Here is a 16,090-nt window from a genome sequence, read left to right on the forward strand (position 1 = left end):
CAATGAACAATATTTTATGGTTCCCTAAATTATATATCTGATTTAAATTGTGTTTAATAGAGATTTCCCAGTGACTGAATGATCTAAGGAGGCAGATGATGATAGCACTGCATAAATTTATTTTGTCTTTATGAATCTGAGTCAGTTTTGAACTTGATTTCAAAGTGAGCATTGGGCTGTGTTCTGTCAGACACAGTGAGTTGCTTGTCCCAGATGCGGTGAGGGCTGCAGCAAGGAGTATGGCCAGGAGTATGGCCAGGCATGGCTGCTGCTGGCCTTCAGGAGTCTGGGAGTGAGGTGGTTTTGTGAGAAAGCGTGAGAGCACTGTTGAGCAGGGTCTGCAGGAGCTGTAAGCACAGCTCTGCCCTCTGCAGAGCCAGGATGTGACCTGAGCTGTGAAGGCTGCCCCAGAGAAGAAGCTGACCTGTCAGTGTTAACAGAGCTCAAGAGAGGATGTGAAATAGTAGATCTTTCTTAGTTTGTGGGCTTAACTATGCACCTTTGGTTGGAATCAAGAATTTCATCCACATCAGAAAAGAAAGAAGAAAAATTCAGGAAAAGGTGAAAGCAGAGGTGAGGGTTTAGCACATGGAAACATCCTGTAATGCCAAATGTAATAACAGTGAGTGCAAGGAACAATTTTCTTTTTGGTCCTTCTCTTTCCCATCTGAATCTTTTCTGTTTTCTTGTCTTCAGTAAGGCCCAACTCACGATGTTAAACCATTGCTTACTTTGATTAGGGCTGAAACAGACATGTCTATGTTGGAAGTTTTTAGGATGCATTGTGTTCTTACCATATTGTACCTTTGTATTTAGACCCACAACAGAAACCTGCTCTCCATTGACTTCGACCACATAACCAGAACGGGAAAGATTTATGATGATCATCGAAAATTCACTCTTCGAATTATGTATGACCAGACAGGACGCCCCATTTTATGGTCCCCCATCAGCAAGTACAATGAGGTCAATATCACTTATTCACACTCTGGCTTAGTCACCTATATCCAAAGAGGAACCTGGACTGAGAAAATGGAGTATGATCCAAGTGGGAACATCGTTTCCAGAACATGGGCGGATGGTAAAATATGGAGTTACACATATCTAGAAAAGGTAAATTATTTTAAAAGTGGGGTTTGTGCCAAGGCAAAAAAAAATATTGGGGTTTATTGTATTATATTTATTTATTATATTTATTTATTATATTTTGAGCTATGTTATAATGTTGCCTCTTGCAAGAGTATTTAAGACTTCTAAAACAGAAAATGCATAGAATTACATAACTAGATAAAAATGTCTCTGGATATGCTCAGACCTACATGTCACCTGCTCAAACCTGACACCATTTAGTTTTGAAGAAAGTTACCAGCTCCTCAGGTTTGTTTAATTGGTAGGTCAAAACAACTTTCTGGTCTCAGTCCAAGTGAACAAAGGACACCCTAACTACTGAAAATCATGTTGCTACTCAAAGATAGCAGTCCTGAAAGAGAAATTGTTTCTCCCCACAAACACAGTTCTTTTAAGCCAAAATTAGGAGCCCATGAGCACAAGCTTACCTATTCAATGCTATCTTTTTAACAAGGGATTGATCCCTTGATGAGAAAGCTTACTGCAGTATTTGTGGGGGCCATTTGGGGGGGGAAATATTAATATGAAATGAGTTACTGCTCTGCTTTTATGGTGACTTCGTATCTAAATTCCCTGAATATTGTTAGTTCCATGTATGTCTAGAGGCAATGGTCACAAAATGTGGGGATAAATATTGTACCAAGGAGGAATATCTTCATCTGTAGTAACATTTTGTTTGGTCTTGTCTTTCAAAACCAGAAAGCCAGTCTGTATTTTTAAAGCTTTCAGAACCCAGTGCGAACTCATATCCAAAGTTTTTTTAAAATAGCAACATCTTGGACTATCTAATTCACCCTGAGTTAGCAGAACATTTTCTCTGAACCTGTAAACCACAGGAAAAGGCTATGGGGGGTTGGGGGCAGAAGAGGTAACATTGATAGGAAATCCACACAGGAAATCCAATGACTTTGAAGTTACTTGTATATTAAAGAGTTCCAAATGTGTACTTTTAAGATAAACTGTGCTGTGCTTATTTTGAATGTATTTAAGCTTGATCCTCAAAAAACTTACACCTAACCCAATGAAAAAAAAAAATGATCAAGACTGAAAAATGCATAAAAATGTGATTCCTCCTTGTCTGCATGCAGTGTAGTTCTTGCATGTGTTAGCAAGACTGGCAAACCCCAGGAGCTTCAGAAGTTTGTTTCAGATAAATTCGTCCGGGCTTTTTTGTCTGTATGCTCTTTTGCAAATTACAAGTAAAAAGGCATTTTGTACAGTTTTCAAATATTTGGGCAATGTGCCTTTTGGAGAAATCTCTTATTTTTTTCTTTGGACCTATTGGACTGTAATTTTGGAAAGATGTATGCTTCTTATCTTTCCAAACCACTTTCTCTATTCTTAATTTATGATGAGCTCATAAATAAAGTCATACAACTTAACACTGTTATTCTAGAATTCTACACAAAAGGCCAAATCCTGATTTTGTAGAAGCAAGTGGCAAAAGCTTACTGGTTCAGGTAGCAGCTTGGGTAATACTGAAATTTGTCATTAAAATTATGGAAAGTCATTCACACCATCTCCCAACTATTTAATGTACTTCTGTGAATGTTGTTTCTTGTGCCAAAACAAGATGAATTCACTATCAAAATTAGACATTGAAATATAACTTTGTGGCTCCATTAAAGTCAATAACTCATTGTGTTAATTATATAATGATTGCTAAAGGTTGTCTGAAGCCTTGCAAGACCAAATAATTCCTTACATGAAAAAGAAATAATTATATAAGTCGCTTCTAATTCATAGTTGCTTAATTTTTTGTTTTTATCACTAGATGAGTTAATTGTACATCTTCAAAAATCTCTGCCCCTTACAAAATTAGCTCAAGTAATTAAGGTTTTTAAAAGCACTACAATATTAGCATTGTAAATAATTTTCACTGATGTGATTCAGTTCCTCTTGTTTGGTCACTTTATTCAATTAGTTAATGCTGTTATAAAATCTCCTGAATACTCCAAGCTCACTTCCAAAATCTGGCAAACAAAACAGATGAGTGTCTGTGTGTGTCTGTTGGACAGAAATGACATCTAGCGGTGATGCTCAGCATTTGTCTATTCTCAGCAGAGCTCTCAGTAATTGGCCACTGGCTGTTTGTCTTGATGCACCATACGGCATCAATCATTATGTGGTTGACCAGGCTCTGGTTGCTTTAATAAAAGACAGATTTTTGGATATTTTATGAGCTATCCTGTGAAATCCTTTAAAACAATTAGAACCCAATTTGTACAGAGTTGAAAAATCTATTGTAATATTATCAGGATGAATAGGGAATTAATTTTCTTTTCTCTTTATGGTATCCTCTAATGGGCTTCAGAGGATACTCAGTCTCTAGCCCTTGTACTGTCCTGAACAATAGTGAAAAAGCCACAAAGTGCTGTAAAAATAGTACCCAGGGGCACTAAAATTATATTTGGGATGTTTCTGATCTTGTTATTCATACTCTGTCAATGGCAGACAGCTTAAAAATAGGCACGAGAGCAGTATATAGGGAGAGGCATCAAATACTGCTAGGAGGGAGTTCAGCCAGTGGTTTACTGCAAACTGGAGACTCTTGACTGAAGGTGGAAACAAAATAAACACAGTGCATATTGGAAATGGTTGGTGGAGCAGCAATAAAGTGATCAGAAAATGCTCAGTGTGAAGGTCTGTCGTCACCAGTTGGCAGAGGGTGATCTGGAGTGGCATATGTTGGTGCTCTCTGGCTGCTGTACAGGTGACAGATGTCTTTTGCCAAGGGCAGGAAGAGACACATCTTGGGCAGGCAGGGGGCTGGGGGTGCAGAGAGGATGGCCAAGGCTGAGCCTATCTCTGGCCCTTTGAATGGGCAGTTGGTTTATTTGTCAGAGAAAAGTGGCTCAGGGCCAGTGTTACTTAACACACTGCAGGGCTGATCTTATGGTGGTTTTCCTCCCAGAGAAGATTTTTGAGCTTAGAGGGGAAAAGATCCTATTTTTCTGATCTCTTTTCCCAATGCTCTGTGACAAAGTAGTTGTTGTCATGTAGTAGCAGTTGTCATGCTGTTCTATGTAAGGCTTTGTTTTGTATGATGTCTCAGTCCTGCAGAAGCCTGACAAATTTTCTTATGTGCCTAGTAGGTTTGAGCTGTGGGCTAAGAGGTGGACAGTGTCAGTGCTCCAGCACAACTCAGACAAGGCAAGGAATGTCCAGTGATCTGGTCCAGCCAAGCCACTTGCTAGAGCTGGGGGAAAGCATTATCTTTGTTTCAACAGTGACTGTTCACTAGCCAGATTTTGCTCTGTGGACACCTTGACTTTACATGGTGGGTGAGAAGGTGTACAGAACCCAAACTTTAATTATCAATAGTAAAAGTCTGCTGTGCTTGCACATTCATCTGCTAGATAAGCAAACCAGATTTCATTAACCAGCCAAAATTAACCAACACAGGGCAAATACTGAGTATATCTGTATAGAAATAATGTTCTTTGTAAACATTAAAAATAAAAAATAGGAGTAGTCATACCAAAGAATCTACAGAGTGTTTTCATCCATCTGTAAGCATGGAGATATTATAAACTCTGGAGCTATGTGTAATTAAAAGAAGATATACTGGAAAAGGACTAGGTCTGTGCTGGAGATAAGCAGAATGCCAATAAAAGCTAAACACCTTGTACATGCACAAAGTTTCCCCTTTCCAGCTCCTCTAGACACATCTGCTGGTGCAGATGCTCTGCCTGTGTGTGAGGAAGAGGTTCCTCTCTTTTTGCTTCCTGAGAGGATGCCCTAAATATTTCAAAGCAACATAGCAAGTCAGCATGAGGCTGAAATGCTACTGAGAGCCACATCTGCCTTCCAGTTTGGAGGCCCTTACCTCTAGATTTATTATGATTCTCCTCCTGCTTTGTACCACCTTGCTGGCCAGGTCTCCTGAAGCTGAAAGCTTCACTTGGAATCGTACAAACAGTGAGAGCAAACTGCAGGAGTGAGTGGTTGTTTCAGATTTCCATAACCGGGCTCTCAGTAGCTGGATCCTCGTTGCTTGATCCCCCCTTACCGCGCTGTTGCTGTTTGGTTGCAGTCCGTGATGCTCCTGCTGCACAGCCAGCGGCGCTACATCTTCGAGTACGACCAGGCGCAGTCGCTGCAGTCGGTGACGATGCCCAGCATGGTGCGGCACGCCCTGCAGACCACGCTGTCCGTGGGCTACTACCGCAACATCTACACCCCTCCGGACAGCGGCGCCGCCTTCATCCAGGACCTGGCCAGGGACGGGCGGCTGCTGCAGACCCTGTACCCTGGCACGGGCCGCAGGGTCCTGTACAAGTACACCAAACAGTCCCGGCTCTCTGAGATCCTCTATGACACTACACAAGTCACCTTCACCTACGAGGAATCTTCTGGGGTTATTAAAACAATACATTTAATGCACGATGGGTTCATCTGTACCATCAGATACAGACAAACAGGTTTGTGTAACTGACTACTTTGCTAAAGTTTTTTGGCTTCTTAAAATGTGACACTCATTCCTCATTCACAACACCCTGATCTTGCACTTACCTGGCATGAAATTCCATTATTTTTATGTCTACGAGTTCTTATATTTTTATGTTTCACTAGAAAAATATGTGTGTATATCTCTGTGTCTGTGTCCATAGGTGAATATAGCTGTCCCACTTGAAATACAGTTTTCTTTTTATTGCTTGGTATAGAATAGCTCTTAGAATGTTTTGTTGGTTTTATTCCTCTGTGTGGATATTTGCTAAATACTAAATCAAGTTGGTTTATTGTTTGTATTTTCAACTTTCCCTGTTTACACTGTAATATAACATAAATTCAAAAGGACTTCTTATATGAGGAAGGAAATCAAAATGTGAAATAAACTTAGTTTAGAATTATCTTGTAAGTAAATAAAAATCATCATTATTAATAAAACAGCATTTATTTAAACAAATACTAATAAAATATAAATTATTTGTAGAGCAAGTATTAATAAAAGCTTTGTGAGAGAAAAATCTAACATATTCTTAGTTAATGGTATTTTCTGAGATAGCTAGGGAGTAGTAAGGCTAAAGAGCATACCTGAGGTCATGTCCTGTCTGTCCTAGATCTGTAGGGTAAATAAGCCAGGGGCATAATTCATTATTTTTCTTGGTTTTCCTCTTTCTCATATTTGTTTTGGACAGGTCCACTTATTGGTCGCCAGATCTTCAGGTTTAGCGAAGAAGGGCTTGTAAATGCCAGATTTGACTACAGCTATAACAACTTCCGTGTCACGAGCATGCAGGCCATGATCAACGAGACGCCCCTTCCCATAGATCTGTACCGTTACGTCGATGTTTCTGGCAGGACTGAACAATTTGGAAAATTCAGTGTCATTAATTATGATTTAAACCAAGTTATAACCACCACCGTGATGAAGCATACCAAAATCTTCAGTGCCAATGGTCAGGTGATTGAAGTGCAGTATGAAATTCTCAAGTCTATTGCTTACTGGATGACCATCCAGTATGATAACATGGGGCGCATGGTGATCTGTGACATACGTGTGGGTGTAGATGCCAATATAACGAGGTATTTTTATGAATATGATGCTGACGGTCAGCTCCAGACTGTGTCTGTGAATGATAAAACCCAGTGGCGCTACAGCTACGACCTTAATGGAAACATCAACTTGCTGAGCCATGGGAACAGTGCGCGCCTCACTCCTCTGAGATACGACCTGAGAGATCGCATTACCAGGCTTGGGGAAATTCAGTACAAAATGGATGAAGATGGTTTTCTCAGGCAAAGAGGCAATGAGATCTTTGAGTACAACTCTAATGGTTTGCTGAACAAAGCATATAACAAAGTGTCTGGCTGGACTGTGCAATACTGTTATGATGGTCTTGGAAGACGAGTTGCAAGCAAATCAAGCCTAGGACAACACTTACAATTCTTTTATGCTGATCTCTCCAACCCAATAAGAGTTACTCATTTGTACAATCATACTAGCTCAGAAATAACATCGTTATATTATGATCTGCAAGGTCATCTCATTGCAATGGAATTAAGCAGTGGAGAAGAATATTATGTTGCTTGTGATAACACTGGGACACCTCTAGCTGTGTTCAGCAGTCGAGGCCAAGTCATAAAAGAAATTTTGTACACCCCATATGGAGAGATCTACCAGGACACTAATCCAGATTTTGAGGTTATCATTGGTTTTCATGGAGGACTCTATGATTCTCTTACTAAATTAGTTCATCTGGGTCAGCGGGACTATGATGTCATTGCTGGTCGGTGGACAACACCAAATCACCGTATATGGAAGCACCTGAATGATGTCCCACAACCTTTTAATCTCTACTCATTTGAAAATAATTACCCAGTTGGCAAAATCCAAGACGTTGCTAAGTACACAACAGGTAAAAGTAGCCTGTCTCTCATAAAAATGTCTCTAACGAAAATAAAACTTTTTCTTAAATTGTGGTATGGATTCAACATTCTGGAAATCTTTTGCATACGAAAAGTCTGTAATCTTAAATCTATTGAAGTAATTTCTTTAATAGATTGCATCTTACTGAGCTTGATCTGTTTTCTTTAACATTTATGGTAACCAAGAAAATAATTAATAGCTGCTTCTGTTGCTTTTCTCAGTGCTAAAATTAGGGGAAGAATGGAAGCAGCTTAATTTGAATTTTTTCTATTATAGATAGAAGGAACACTATTGATTGGAGTATAGCTATGCTTTGTAACCAGAGAATTTCTTTGCTACAAAAAATGCTGCAGCTAGTGCAGGAAACATAAATTGATGTGAAATCATTTCTGCATAGCTGGAATTTCTGCAGACTGCCCTCAGTTTTTCTAGGATTTATGAGCCTTTTTGCCAGCATCTTTTTCTTGTTTTGTAGACATTGGAAGTTGGCTAGAGCTGTTTGGTTTCCAGTTGCACAATGTGCTGCCTGGATTTCCAAAACCAGAGATAGAAGCTTTGGGGACAACGTACGAACTTCTACAGCTTCAAACAAAAACCCAGGAGTGGGATCCTGGAAAGGTTAGCAAACATTCTCTTCAGCTGCTTTTAATAGTAAATTAAGGAGTTTTAATAGAAAATATTGGATACCAAAGAAGAAATGTGACTATATCTTTCAAGGTAATAGGCAGAGTAAATTGTTCAAGAATACTAGAAACTTTAATGTTGTCAATTATGTACTGGCATCAGAGTGGAGGAGAGGTTCAAGGAGAAGCTTTTAGCATCACAGTGAAGAAAATGTGCAGCTATTTATAGAGAAAATATCCAAATTAGAGGCACAGGATAGGCAAAAGGGTAAAAGTATGTGTGTGAATATTGAAAAAAAATCCACAGAAAATCTTGCGGAATTAGAACACTACACCAGCAAATTTTCATCTTTCTTAGCCAAGATGCCACAAGCACTGGAAAATCACTGAGGGTATAAATGGCTTTACAAGTCAGTACCTCTGCATAATTATTGGAGGAAACAGAAATTCTGCTATGGATTTTTAAGGGGTCTGTAAATCTTAGCCTTACTTCAGGGCTTGTTTTCAGTAACAAAGAGCCAGACAGCACCAATCAGAGTCTGGCAATCAATGTGACTGCAACAGGACCAGCTACCGATATTCTGAGCAAGCATTCACATTTTGCATATGATCATCTGTTAACAAAGAAATATGATTTTGTAAAGATGCCTTTCCTCTATTGTAGTCAGGAAAGAGAATCATAGAGCATTTGAGAGTTCACATTCATGTTCCCGGCATTTAGGACAGTTACCATCCACTAAGTGCAGAAGGCTAGAGCGCCAGAACTCATGCCAGATGTAGGAGCATGTCCATGGAAAATTATCACTGATATATTAAGCTTTTGCAAGGCACAGAAAAGATGTGGTGATAAGTATAATGTTGAAAGACAAAGAGAGGGTTGGAGTGGATTTTCTTCTAGCTTCTATGGGGAGCAAGATCTATAGATGTGATGTACTTGCCTATTGTTTTAGTGTCTCAAGATCTTCACAGCCTCCTTCCCTAAAGAATGGGCTATAAAATTCATTACCATGGTTCTGTAGAAGATATAATTAAACACAGAGACTAAGCAGAGTCATGTGAAAGGGCATAGCTTTGAATTGGGGTTTCCCTGAACTGCTAAGGGCTGAAAAACCAGCCATTAGAGTAACAGTTCAAGGGGAAGGAAGAATAAAAGGAGCAAATACAAAAATAGCATTTGTGATAACTACATAAATGAAGGAGTCCAAGAGACAGAAAGCACTGCCTTAAGCAATTAAAAACCCTGTGCATATGCCCAGGTTCTGTAGGTATGTGCGATACTTTCCAAACAAATTGAAGATCCATTCTAAGCAATTAAGAGATAAGTAGGGTGAGATACTATAATGAACTTCAAGGTACCTTGCCTGCAAACTTGATTGATATTTTCTTTTCCAGACTATCCTTGGCATTCAATGTGAGCTACAAAAGCAACTCCGAAATTTCATATCTTTGGACCAACTTCCTATGACACCCAGGTATAGTGATGGCAAGTGTTCTGAAGGAGTGAAGCAACTGAGATTTGCAGCTGCTCCTTCAGTATTTGGAAAAGGCATCAAATTTGCAATAAAGGACGGTATAGTGACAGCTGACATTATCGGGGTGGCTAACGAGGACAGCCGGCGCATTGCTGCCATCCTCAACAATGCTCATTATCTGGAGAACCTGCATTTCACCATTGAGGGCCGGGACACCCATTACTTCATCAAGCTGGGCTCTTTGGAAGAAGATTTGGCTCTGATTGGCAGCACCGGAGGGCGCCGCATCCTGGAGAACGGCGTCAACGTGACGGTGTCGCAGATGACGTCCGTGATCAATGGCAGGACTAGACGCTTCGCCGACATCCAGCTCCAGCACGGCGCGCTCTGCTTCAACGTGCGCTACGGAACCACGGTGGAAGAGGAAAAGAACCATGTCCTGGAGATAGCCAGGCAGCGAGCCGTGGCTCAGGCCTGGACTAAGGAGCAGAGGCGACTGCAGGAGGGGGAAGAAGGAATTCGGGCATGGACAGATGGAGAGAAACAGCAGCTTTTAAGCACTGGGCGGGTACAAGGCTACGATGGATATTTTGTTTTATCTGTGGAGCAGTATCTCGAACTTTCTGACAGTGCCAATAATATTCACTTCATGAGACAGAGTGAAATAGGCAGAAGGTAACAAAGAAAATCTCTGCCTTTGCGTCACCAAAGACTGCCTGTTTTTAAACGTAAAATGGTTTATTGTATTGGTTTTTCTAGATCAGAACTCTGTATATATAAATATAGAGGAAAAAACATATCCAACTGCCTTTAAATGTGACAGAAGATGGTATTTTAATATCATTTGTTTAACTCTTTGAGAGATGACAGTGACAATTTTTAGTTCTTGTGTGGCAGTATTCAAAAATTTCAGAAGCAGAGTCCTGCGAGCCGAGCGGCCGACCTGCAGCGCGAGGTGCCCGGGGTGACACCACACAGCCCTGCAGGGTGCAGGTGAGCGCCATGTGCTCTGCCTTCTCCTAAAGAAACACAAGCTTTTTGTTGCTGTTGATTTAATAATTCGCAAGTTATTTAAATGGTTGCAGAGCCTGATTCTGCAGCCCATATTTACTGGGTGTCTTTTATCCCAGTGAGATCTCCCATAAGTTCAAGGGATTGCGTACAGAAACCAGACTGTGTATGGAAACTTTGCAGCTGCTCACCAGCCCCACACATGTTCCTCACAGTTAAAAGCTAAGGGAGTTTCTAACCTGTGAAATCTGACTTGGGTTGGATCCAGTATGTACAAGGGTGTCCCATATGACCTTTGCTCGGCCATGGCCGCCCCTCAGCCACTCCATGCTGAACATCACATTGTGTTCACTCATGCATGTCAGGCCTCTCTCCCAGGGTTTTCCTAGGCACTGGGATATACTACAGTCTGGCAGCACACAGAGCTGCCAGTGTCTTGGTGGTCAGTCTGCATTCTGGCCAGGATTCGGCCAGAGATGAGGTGGCTAAAGCAGGCTTAGTAAGCACTGTAGTCTTCAGGAGGCTCTCAACTGTGCTCTAGGCTGGGCTTTAACCCAGTGCTTTGGGGACACCCCAGCTGGCAGCCCTCAGAGACCAGTATCAGGCCATGCATCATCAGTCCTGTCTGTAGTCACTGGGCCAGGTCTTATCTTTGCTCAGATGATTTGGAAGGTGCAGTGTTGTTGGGTTTAGGCATCACATTCTTTTCATCTCAAATTAATAATCCTGTTGTAGTACTCATTTTTTCGAGTCTGAAGAAGATTGGTGGGTTGGGAGTTCATGAACCTAAGTGTGGGTAGTAAATATGTTGATAAACATGGAACATGTCGGGGATGACTCTTCACTTTTCAGCTCAATATCTAGAGCACATAGAAAAGCATTATATTGCATGGACAGAAAATTTTTATTTCCCAAGGTAACATGCACTACTGGCACAGTTACTTCATAGCAGAGTAGATGATCCTTCCTCCAACTTGTTATCTTTAAAAGACTTGATTATCAGGAGGTGGGTCAGGCACACAGGGAGGGGGGGTGGGCAAGCTATTTTCCAGAGGGATCTAGAAGTCTTGTTATAGAGCCTGTGCATCCATAACAGCGAATTTATTGCACATTTCTTTCAGAACAGACATAGTAAATACATTGAAACAATTTCTGCTCGTATTTATGGAAGCCAACAAAGTGCATTCTTTATCTTTCAGGTTTTTCCCCCAGTTTTCTTTTTTCCTTTGTTTTTGGGCAAGTGGAGCAGACTGTACCCAAGTTAGAGATGAGCCTGAATTGGCACCTGCGATCTGAAGCCCTCCTTGGGGTTTGAGCTCAGGTCTCAGCCTCGGCCCATGACCATCTCTTCCCAGATTCCTTTTGCTCCCCTGGGAGCCAGTGCAGCTTTGGGGGTGAAGGATCAGGCTGAATGGGAGCCTGGCCCCTGAAAGCCTCCTCTGTCCCCATCCAGGGGGATCTCTAGACCAAAATCTGCACATACACATTGTGGTCAGGCTCATCATTAACTAATGTACAGAACAGGGAGCTGGCAACATCCAGGTTTGACAGCTCAGATTTCTGTAATTTTCCATAAAATCACGGAGAATTTGAATACCTCCACACCAGCCTAAAAATGGACCTTCAAATCCTTGAGCCTCTAATACACTTTTAATCAATGGAAGAATAATTTATGAATTGTATATAGAGAGTGCATTCATAAATGTGATGATGTATTTTATCTCTGATCCAAGATGTCAATATTAGAGTCTATTTTACTTATATTTTAAGCAATTATACTTTTTTGCAATTCACTAATGAGGATCATTTTCAAACTGCTTTAAATATCCATTATAAACAAATATTTGGAGCTATTAGAGTTACCTTGAACTGTGCATTTCTAGTATGTAATACATATTTAGTTAGCTTGTGCCTTTAGTTTCTTAAAGTTATATTTGTATTATATGCAGGAAATGCACTTTGTATTACCTACAGCTGTGTTTTTAATACTGCCTTGATTACTGTTGTTCTCATGTTATGCCAAAAGGTCAAAGAGTTAGATGTGTTACAAGTTTGTCTTTGAAAGTAGATATGGCATTTCCCCATTTCTTCGGTGCAGTCTAAGATACATTTTGAACAATAATTCTTATGAGAATATGGTTTCATTAAGACTCACATGACATTACACGGCCCAGTTACAAAAGCAAAAAAATGCCTTCATCGTAACGGTTTCTTAAATTTAGGAAACTAAATATAAATATTGTGTTGAGATGACAGTGCTCAAGAAACAAGTTATTGGTGAAAGAGCAAGCATGGGAGATTAAAGTCATATCGTAGCTACACATGGGCCAGTCAGCAGTGATTTGGGAGAACTACATGAACAAATAGCTTTGGACCATCTTGTTCATGAACAACCTCAGATGGAGGCAGGGAATATTTCAGTCTCCATTTTTTTTCCTGAGTAGTTAGACCAGTTTCTCAGTGGGGGTTTTTTGTGGGTTTAGTTTTTTTTATATAGTTCTCCTTTTTTTTTTTTTTTTTTTTTTTTTAATTTTGTATTTTGCACTATAACCTAGAGACCCAGCTGAGAAAAAAGAAAAATAGCATGGAAATTTTTGCTGTTATTTAGATCAGATAATTTGATGTTAGCATTCTGCACTGCAAACAAGGTTCAGAAAGAGGGAAAAGTAAAATAAAATAATTAAAATAAAAATATAAAATAAAATAAAAAGAAATAAAATCCACTATTGCACACTATCGTGTAGCAAAGTACCTACCATGAGAAATACATGCTATATTTTTTATGACAGTCAAACATATAGTGTGTACAAGTAACATTTCCTTTGCTTTCATATTTATTTATTAATCTAGAACATTTCAAAGTTATAAATATATATATATATAGATATCTATGTAGAACATAGCCAAATAAATATATATGAACTGGTCAATGTGCAACTGGGTATACACACCTTGGCTCTTTGGGTTGGGCTCACATCCCTCAGCTGGGCACTGGGCAGAGGTGGCCTCGTGCCCTGGGGTCCCCCCTGCACCCCCTGCCCACGGAGCCCCCGCAGCGCCCAGGGCTGGGCCAGGGGCAGCAGCTCCTCCAAGGTGCTGCTGGAAGCCAAGGTGCTGTTCCAAAAGGGAAAGTGGTTTAGGCAGAGGAGCTCTGGTTTAGCCAAGCCGAAGGAGACAGGCAGTGCCCAGGGTGCAGCTGCTCCGATGCGGTGACACGCGGTGACACCGGCTCAGGCTGCACCGACAGCCCCGAGGGCTTTCCCATCAAACGCTGTTATTTAAACCTCTCCTTGATACAAAACATCACTAGCTCGAAAGCACCCCGACTGCCAGAGGAATCACTTCCAGGCAGAAACTGGGAATGGTGGAGTTGGACTTGCTGTGGATTTGTCTGGGCATTTGTCACCTGCCATTATTTGTCTAAGGAAACGTGTTTGACAATTTCCAGTTTTTCCTTAGATCTCGTGGTGGACTTTAGCCTTTTAATAAATGTTAGTATATCAGATCGTGTCCTTGACAGTATTTTACTTGTATGAACCATGATAAAACATTAAAATCTTCATACTCTTCTGGCAGAAGTGTCAATAAACAAGAACAAGAAGCATAGCATACGATATATGTCAAAGTAATGTTCCTTTTTAGCTTTCTCATCAACAGTAAAAAATGTTTACAATGTATGCCAAGATCTTCACTTTCTGTCTAACACCAGTTAGAGGTTCTGATCTTACAGAAATTGTGTTATAATGGCCTCAGCCTTGTTGCTAGGAAACAATAGATCCCACTTTTTTTATTCCTGCTCTAACTCCTGTGCTGAATAGTGACTGGATACTGTACAGGTTTATGTTATATGGCTGCAGTTAAATGGTCTGATGCATTTTGCTCTGGGTTTCAGACCAGAAGCATGCATTTTCTACAAGAACATCCCAGCAACACACTGTAAATATTGAAAGTTAATATATTATGTGTCGATATTTGAAAAAGAAAGTACTTTGACTATTTCATTTTTAAAAAATAAAGGTGCAAACTTATGGCATGTGATGTTATCTTTGTTTCAATCAATTTACATGAGTATTTGAGATATTCTCATCATGTCAGTAAAAGGGGCTTCCATAGAGCTAAATGAGGACTTCAGCCAATATTGATTGACTCAAAAGTTGGAGGCAGGATGTTGCTTAGCAAGATTTAATTTTACTTCTGATTCTCCAACATTCATGCTTATAACTCTGCAGGTTTCACTGCAGATGAAGTCCCGGCCAGTTTTTGTGTAGAAGTTACTATATTTCATCAAAGCAAATGTGATAGAGAAAAAATACTCTGTTAAATGCCTTTGTGCTCCTGATAACAGGGTGGGTGAAGTCAATGTTACTGGCAGTGTGACTAGCAAAGTTTAAGTGTCTGAATGTTCTTTAGAGCTGCCTCAAATAGATGATGATGAATGATTCTATGTTTTCAGAAGTATGTGCCCAGGAAAATAAAACATTAAAAGCCCAGTACATGCAGCAGAGAGAAGGAGCACAGGAATGGAGAGGTGCAAGAAATGCATAAGGCTAAAGGAAAGGTTACATGGTGAAAAACCATGGAACAGCTGGGCTGGGTGAGAACCAAGCAGGAGGGCTGAGGCTGTGCTGGGTGGGTGAGAAGGAAGCAATTCCAAAGGGTGGGTGCTCCAGTAGAAAAGGGAAAAAAACCAGCCTGAAATATTGTATTGATTGAGTGCTGCAGGAGGGCTGTCACAGCCATAGACAGGGAGCAGGGGAGGGTTTAGTGGAGGCAAAGCTGGAGCTGGGGGAGCATCAGCTGCTGCAGAGGAGCAGCATTGCCTTTGCTGGGGACAGGGGCAGAGCAGGGGGAACACAGTGAGCTACAAAGCCATTTGCCAGACTGGCGCTGTGGCAGCGAGGGGACAGGCCTGGGAGGGCTGGCAGGGGAGCAGAGCAGCAGTGAGGGGCTGAGCCCAGAGGGGCAGCATCTGAGGGAGACAGTGGGAAGGAAGCAGCAGGCAATATTGACACCACGAAGGAAGGAAGTCACACCTGCAAAAAGCAGCTGCTGCTCCTAAAAGGATCTTCACACATAGGTCATTGTAGGAAATCAATATAATTTCCATATTCCTGTTCTTGTAACCAAGCATCTACTTCTTGTCTCACTAGCACCATCAGTTTCTCTCTGTTTCCACCTTGTTTAAGCCTACAGCAATTCCAGACCCTTGAGTACCCAAAAGAAATAACACAAGCCTCTGTCTTAATAATTTACACCAGAAACTGAAATGGCATTCTCAGCTTTAAACAGAAATGGCATCTTCTGGCCTATTTTGTGTATTTTTCAGAAGAACAATGCACTTCTGAAGTCAACCACAGTCAAACCAGTTATCCTCAGCTCACTGCACCGCAAAGCGAGTGAGCAGCTGCTGCTTGTGTGCTGCAGGTTTTCTACATGCAGCCTCAGCCTCAAGTCAATAGGACAGTTCTATAGGAAACAGCCTC

At 40.9% G+C, this 16,090-nt stretch overlaps 1 protein-coding gene across 1 annotated transcript in view; it reads left to right on the forward strand.

Moving 5' to 3' along the window:
• The window catches only part of TENM1 (teneurin transmembrane protein 1), an 831,368-nt gene extending 816,728 nt beyond the window's left edge, over positions 1-14,640 (forward strand). Inside the window, exons 31-35 of the mRNA XM_056491567.1 lie at positions 817-1,113; positions 5,165-5,552; positions 6,270-7,490; positions 7,977-8,119; positions 9,517-14,640. Coding sequence (XP_056347542.1) covers positions 817-1,113; positions 5,165-5,552; positions 6,270-7,490; positions 7,977-8,119; positions 9,517-10,275 — 2,808 coding nt within the window. The 3' untranslated portion in view covers positions 10,276-14,640. The remainder of the gene's footprint in view (positions 1-816; positions 1,114-5,164; positions 5,553-6,269; positions 7,491-7,976; positions 8,120-9,516) is intronic.
• Positions 14,641-16,090: the final 1,450 nt, after the last annotated feature.

Source organism: Oenanthe melanoleuca, chromosome 4A (genome assembly GCF_029582105.1).
Source record: "Oenanthe melanoleuca isolate GR-GAL-2019-014 chromosome 4A, OMel1.0, whole genome shotgun sequence".
NCBI classification, from domain to species: Eukaryota; Metazoa; Chordata; class Aves; order Passeriformes; family Muscicapidae; genus Oenanthe; species Oenanthe melanoleuca.